The following is a 7273-nucleotide window of genomic DNA, read 5'->3' as shown; positions in this document are numbered from 1 at the left end:
GTAACGGTTCCGTTCATGAATAATCTAATCTATCCACTTGCTTTTTGTGTTTTTGTCTTAGTAGCATCATATACGGTTCGCCCGAGACCCAGACTCCTACGACAAGGCTGACCTTGCATTCTTTTCTCCCCTTGAGTTCTCTTTCGCGCCATTTATTTTTGTACTTCAAATCTCTTTTGCATTGCAGCTAATTCCTTGTCGTACATCCAATAGCTTTGTGTGGCATATCCTTCTGTCTATTTCCTCCTTCATATCCGACTTTTTCGAAAGCCCCCGAATGCGCTCGTTTCTCTGTAATTAGCCTTATCAAACACCATTTCCACGATCCTACGAGGGTTGTGCAGTGGCTGTAAATTGATTCAACCGATTCACTTTGCAGGCCGGCATTTGACGTGCGGCCCGCTTGGGGGAAAATCTCACACAGGTTCACCTAGGGTTTGTCTGCGTTGTAGTGCTCTCCAATTGAGGGCGTTGGTGGGAGAAAAAGGTACGGGAACCAGCTGTGACGTCTTTAAAGTCCTAAAACGTGAGAAGCCCTTTTTCTATTTATTCCTCATTTTACTATTTTATCTTTCCACATATACCTATGGGATGAAGGATGGACGGGATAGGTGTATATACACACATTTATTCCATGCCATCATTCTCTTTGGACTACGAAATTTCTCCATTTGCGTCAGATAAGATTTCCTGCAATCATGACTAATTCACACATTTCGCAGCGAGGGAGCCCGTCTTCTCAATCCTCTCTACCAGCTGTGCTGATATACTCTCGCTTGCCGTTCTCTTGCTCTCCACCATCCTACGGATTCCCTCAAGGGAAGGCTCAAAAGTTCTTCTTTTCCGACCACGTCTCCACCACTCACACGAAGCCTGCACGTAAAAACAACACTCCCTTCATAACGATGCCGAAAAAACCTTCTCAAGCCTCCCCCTTACAGCTGGGATCATCTAACTTCAATGAAGCCTCTCACGACAACTCACCTTTGAGCCCGAACGCTTTGAGCCCATTAAGCCCCACGTCTCCTAGGTCCCCTGCCTTGCAATTTGCCAAAAGTTCTACCATCCAGCCATTGACGGGGAAGAAGTCACCCGCTCCCCAATCACCATGCCTGTCCACTTGTGAAGCAAATAACGAAGTGCAACTAACTCTAGGTATAACTGCAATGCTGCCATTTCCACCCTCTCCCAACGAAACCACGAAGCATGGGCGAGACCCGTCGAGGTCGTTCTTCTCCAACCTCAAGGCATCGAAGTCAAGTCATCGACTTCAATCCTCGGAGGGTTACGAAAAACCTCCGGCTGATACTCTCCCCTCAAGTCGAGATAGTTCAAAAGATAGGGCAGCAACTGTATCAAGTCGAGGTTGGAATGGCTCCTCATCAGATCTTCCAGCACTGTCTGGACGGGTTGAAAGAGCAAACGGTGAGAAAAATTTTCCATTTTCTATTCAACGGGGAAAACATAAAAAAAAAAAGAAAAAAAAAAAGTCATCTAACACTTAGGCATGTTTAGGCAACCGGAGTGACGATCAAGCCTCAAGCAAGCAAAGCGTGACCGAAGGTCCTTGTTTAGCCAACAAAAAAAGTAAACCTCGCTTTGCTAATATTCTTACCCGAACACGATCCTTTAGAGTCGACGATTCCTCCGCGCCTGGCAAAAACTATTCCCCCCAACGGCGACCATCAAATGGATTACTACGGCTAGAGGAAATAAGCAACAGCAATAAAGATTCCCAACCACCTTTGAAAACCGCCCCGTTGCAGCCAGACAAAATGTTCAAGGACGTGATGGGCTCCTCGGTTAGGAACCGATCGGTTGATCGCGCAGCTGATGATGTCCTTGCTAAAAGCCAACGCGGAGCCTATGGAGGGTCAATTACTCCTTCGTCATCATTGAGTCAAGTCTCTGGCGCTTCGTTATTTAACAATCTGAAACAATCGTCCAGTGGCGCTGCTGACCGTCTGGGTAAGGCTGGGAAAGGATTTTTCGGTAAAATCACAAGGAGTGGGAGCAGCAATGAGCGTGAGCTGGCTACTGATGACACATATACTTGCCGTATTATCAACCTCCCCCTCGTTGAACAAACTCGCCGGACGAGGATATCGAAAAGATTGGAAGCATCAAAGGATAAAACTGAGTATTGGATGCCTGCCCTCCCCTGGAGATGTATTGAGTATGTGATTTCTCGAATTCCTCGCCAACTTTTTACTCTAACGCCGCTTTTACCTCGCAGTTATCTAAATTTTAAGGGCTGTGAGGAAGAAGGCCTTTATCGGGTTCCAGGAAGTGGAAAGGATGTTAAACATTGGCAAAGGCGGTTCGATTCAGGTACAATGTTTTATCCAATAAGCTAAGTCCTTTGGGTGATCCTATATAAGCTAACTAATATGTTTTTGTAGAACTCGATATTAATTTGTTTGACGAACCCGACCTGTATGATATCAACACAATCGGATCAATGTTCAAGGCGTGGCTCCGCGAGCTACCTGACGAAATTTTCCCCAAGGCCACGCAGGCAATGATCGCAGAAAAATGTATGGGCGCCACTACTGCTCCCCAACTTTTGAAGGACGAATTATCCAAACTGCCCCCATTCAACTATTATCTTCTCTTCGCCATAACCTGTCACCTGAGCCTCCTTCACTCCTACGTTGATAAAAACAAAATGGATTACCGCAATCTATGCATATGCTTCCAACCCTGTATGAAAATTGACGGTTTTTGTTTTCAATTCCTAGTCTGCGATTGGAAAAATTGCTGGCAAGGCTGTTGGACAGAAAAGGAGTTTCTGGAAATCGAGTTGGAGGCGGAAAGACAAGCAAGAGAAGGCGGTCATAGCGCTGTCATTGAGGAGAGAGTGGTGTCTTCATCTGGAAGTAGCCAGGATCCGAATATGAATCCGGTTTCCGATTCCAATGACGTTCGGACACAGACATCCAACCCCTCAACGAGTCCGAGGAGGGGGCGAAAACCCGCGCCGCTTAACATTAACGGCTCACATTCGTCCCAGCTTCCTGAGCTTGGTCCTCCCCTATCCCCAATCAAAATTTAGGCTAAAAAAAAGAAAAGAAAAAATAAATAAAAAAGAGAACTTGGAAACTTCACGTTTGTTCGGTTGGGGTTTGCTTAATCCCTAGCTTTTGGGATATATGGGGAGCTCCTCAGCTGAAACACCTCGTCTAGGAATAGAATTGGGTTTGGGGAAGTAGTTTGGACACTTCTTGGATATCAGAATGATCCATGCCAAGGGATAGAATTGATCTAAGGATATACACTTTTTTGTTCTACTGAAGCTTTGTCAGCCTACATCAGCTTGTCGAGGTACTACCTAAACTTCCGGGAAAGGCCTATGGGCTAGAGAATACAATGATGTTCATCAGTTTTGAACATCATTCATAACATGATATTCTAGCAGTTTTTGCGCAACAACCTCCGTCCTCACTAGCTACATGGCCTACTTCAGAATCGCAGCAGCATACTCAGGTATTTTGATAACCTGTGGTTGTATTTCCTCTATGTAATTTCTTGGAGACCCTGGCATTTTTCTTTTTGCCCCGTTCTATTGCAAATTTCCTGCTATCTTAATTTTTACGCAACGGGACCGTTGCTGGTGCGTTTCTTCTACTTTTTCTTTCCAATAGCCTCTCAATGCTCTTTCTTAATTAAGATTACGTTTGTTTGTATTCTCTCTATCTCTACCTCCATCGTTTTCTATCATGCCCAAAGAATTCTCTGGCGCAACAGCAAATTTTTGATCCCGGCTTTTACCTATCACTTCTATTTAAGGAAAGTTCACCATTGTCATTGTCATTGTTATTTTTTTTGTTTTTTTTAATTTTAATTTTAATTTTTTACCTGTTGTTTCCCATTTTCGACTGTTCTTACACTGGCTTTGAATTTATTCTTGTGTTGGCATCTTCTCTTGCATCGTCTTCTCTTGCTTTTTTACTTTTTCCACAACTCTTATCTTCATCCTTAATGTCTTCCTTTATTTACTTGAGCGTTCATGGTTATGATGCTTGGTTTTCGATGTATGATAGATAGATCACAGGCAAATCTTGGATTTAGCTCTTCTTTTACATGCTGTCTCTAAGGTTAACAATTTCTTACTATGACAGTTAAGGTTATGGTTCAATCAATCATTAATTAAAGCAGATATAATGGTGATACTTCATGAAGAACATAACCCCATTGTAGCTGATATAAACGCAGATGATGATACAGACACCCAGCATAAGCATTAAACGCCAAGTTTAAAATATTAAAAAATGATCCCAGCCTATGCAATTTCATTTTTTGTCTTACGATATCCATCGACAGTCCACCACTGCTTATTAAGGACATGCATCTTTCTCCCCACTTGTTCAACAGATCACCCTTGCCCCTTACCGGCTCTCCTCTCATTGGCCCTCATCCGCCTCTCATTCCTCCTTATCCTCTCAAGCCTCTCCCGCCTTCCTTCCCCTCTAATTCCCTTTCCTTCCGCGCTCAGCCCTTCCTCCTTCTTCCACATCTTCTCATCAACCTCAACAAGCCACTGGTTATCAGCCTGCTTGTTCTTCCCTTTATACCCCCACTTCGGTACCCACTCCCCACTCTGCTCATCGTATACCGATTTTTTCCTCCATTCGGTCTCCGCACTCCCACCCCCGGAACCAAGCTTCTTACTATACTTCCCTATACCCTTCTTGCGCGCAAAGAGTTCCCACTTCGTCGGTAGTTTGGGTGTGGGAAGAGCTTTGAACCGGGGCAGATGGGTATTACATGGGGGTAGAGTAAGGAGGATGCCATCGCACGGTGTTGCGGTTATGGGACAGGTTGTTAGGAGTTGGTTGAGAAGACATTGGACGCCATCGCGGGCTGTGCTGGTAAGGGCAGCGTTTATGGAGGCGTTGTTTGTGTCATTGAAGGTAGAGGATATGCTGGGGAGAGAGATTGGATTTGGGTCAAGGGCTAGAAGATGCCCCAGGTCAAAAATATATGGCGTGGGCTTTTCAACTGTTATTGGCCTGTGCTTGGTTAGCATTTTTGGCATTCTTTTATATTTATTTTATGAAATTGGCAAATCTCGGAATTGTGTGCTAATAATATAAGATAAAAAAGGAATTGGTTGGGTGCTTCTTTTTTCCATCCAGGATTTGGACTTCAAGCTTTGAAACTGGAATATTTTCTGATCTATCTGATATGGACATGCACAGAAATCAATCACCTATAAACATACAGTCTTTCTGGTTTTGGCGTCGCTTTAGCTTTTGGAACAGAATTCGCCATATCTGCAACTGACACGACGGCAGAGTAACGACGGAGGTGTTCTACGATCGCTTGTTGTCGATCGATAATTCCCAAACTTTCGCTTAAGAAAAGAAAAAAAACCTGTTAGTCAACTGTTAACTAATTAATGTAATTCCCAAGCGAGCGCAACACCCCAAGCGAGTGCAACATCAATTCAAAATATCTTCTAATTTAACTACTCTTCCATTTCAACACACAATTATGGCACCAATTCACAATAAAAATGCTTCAGATTCTCTAGAAAGAGAGAGATGACTTGAACCCATGATAAAAGCTTTTAAAAATCAAGAAATTTGTTCAATTTGTAAAGCTGCTCATTTATTTAATGTCTTTTATTCTACTTTAATCTACTGACTGAATGACTGATAATCATGAATGAATTTACATGCAAATTCACACAAATTATCTTCTGCTGAAAAAGATAAGCTAGTTGAATGAGTGCTGAATCAGACTAAACAAGAATTTTCTTCATAGTCAACATTAATTGAGAATACAGTTAATTATCTTCTTACTATACAGAATTCAATAATCTTCATCACTTTTCCTCTCTGTATTGGCAAGAACTGAGTGTCAAATCTAGTGACATGCTGTTCAGATCTTCAAAGTCACTATTTCAGACACTATAATTATGAATAAGTTAAATGTGAAGATTAGCAGATTATAAATAATTGATTTAAGATTTTCAAAAATACAGTTTGTGAAGTTAAGATTTTCTATACTAGCTCTTTGTTCTCATACTGTTTATTAAAGTATTTTAAAATTAGCATCTTTTCATACTATTTATTAAAAAGCATTTTAGAATCAGCATCTTCTAGAGAATCAATATTGTCTCATGATTCAGCATTTTAAAATTAGTATGAATTAGTATTTTTCAAAATCAATTTCTTAGAATTAGTACTTTCTGAAAAATAGAACCAGTGCTTTATAAAAAATTGAAAATAAAATCTATTGCTATTTATTTATATATGTAAATTTTTTAAATTTTTAAAATTTTTTTAAAAGATTTAATAATTAGTTATTATTTAATTTTATATATTTATTTTATTCATTATTATTCTCTTTTCTTTATAATATTTATAATATCTATATTTCTACTTTATTATAATTTTAGTTATAGATTTTTTTATATTTTTTTTGATATTTAGTTTATTCACTCTCAGTGTTTTTACAATTTTTAATCATTTTAATAGAGATTGTTTGTTAAGTTTATAATAATAAGTCTAAAATATAATCTACAAATCAATATCTTATATATAATATTTAATGAATAAATATATAAAGAAGAAATTCTCTATAAAAAATTATTAAATCTAATATTAGAAAAAAATATCAAAGAATTTTATAAATCAATTGATAAAAAGATTCATATAATTTAACAAAAATAAAAGTATTAAAAGATATACAAAAACGTTTTTGAACTACAACAATATATCAATACTGTTAATGTAGAACTTCAAATCTATAGAAGTAAGTAGTATAGAGCAGAGTCAACAAATTACACTATTAATGTCAATCTCACTTATTTCAAATCTTATTCTATATCAATTTAAAAACTCTAAAATAAGTTTAAAATAAAAAGTCTTAAGAAATTAAAAAATTTTATCTCTTCAAGTTTTATTTTCTATATTTATTAAAGATATTACTTTGAAAATGATGATGAATACAAGATTTTAAAAGCAGTAATATATTTTGATATCAAACTATAATAAAAAAAAATAATAATACTATATTAAACTAAAAATATTAATTATATAAAATGAATTCTATAACTGAATTTATATTAAAATTATTGACTCTGATAAAATAAGTCAGAACTATAAATTGAAATATCAAGTATTAAAGTAATATGAAAATCAAACTGTTTATAACTTTATATTCACTTTTCAGTTAATTAACAGTTATTTTCGTAAGAAATATAGTGATTATCAGTGAAATATATATCTATTTAATAAGATTCTACTTTCTCTTTATGTAGAAT

At 38.2% G+C, this 7273-nt stretch overlaps 2 protein-coding genes across 2 annotated transcripts; one reads left to right on the top strand and one right to left on the bottom strand.

The window, feature by feature from the left end:
* Positions 1-698: 698 nt before the first annotated feature.
* On the top strand, positions 699-3055 carry PAAG_08971 (hypothetical protein; the record flags this gene model as incomplete). Its single annotated transcript, XM_015846688.1, has 4 exons — positions 699-1425; positions 1516-2176; positions 2237-2331; positions 2403-3055. 4 exons carry the CDS (start codon positions 699-701, stop codon positions 3053-3055), a joined length of 2136 nt encoding a protein of 711 aa, XP_015701609.1.
* Positions 3056-4375: 1320 nt separating this feature from the next.
* Positions 4376-5274, bottom strand: PAAG_08969 (regulator of ribosome biosynthesis; the record flags this gene model as incomplete). The annotated part of the gene is made up of 2 exons (XM_002789069.2): positions 4376-5012; positions 5225-5274. The coding sequence occupies 2 exons, from the start codon at positions 5272-5274 to the stop codon at positions 4376-4378; spliced, it is 687 nt and encodes a 228-aa protein (XP_002789115.1).
* Positions 5275-7273: the final 1999 nt, after the last annotated feature.

The sequence above is a fragment of the Paracoccidioides lutzii genome (genome assembly GCF_000150705.2).
Source record: "Paracoccidioides lutzii Pb01 unplaced genomic scaffold supercont2.57, whole genome shotgun sequence".
Lineage (NCBI taxonomy): Eukaryota > Fungi > Ascomycota > Eurotiomycetes > Onygenales > Ajellomycetaceae > Paracoccidioides > Paracoccidioides lutzii.
This window is presented reverse-complemented; position numbering and strand designations above follow the sequence as displayed.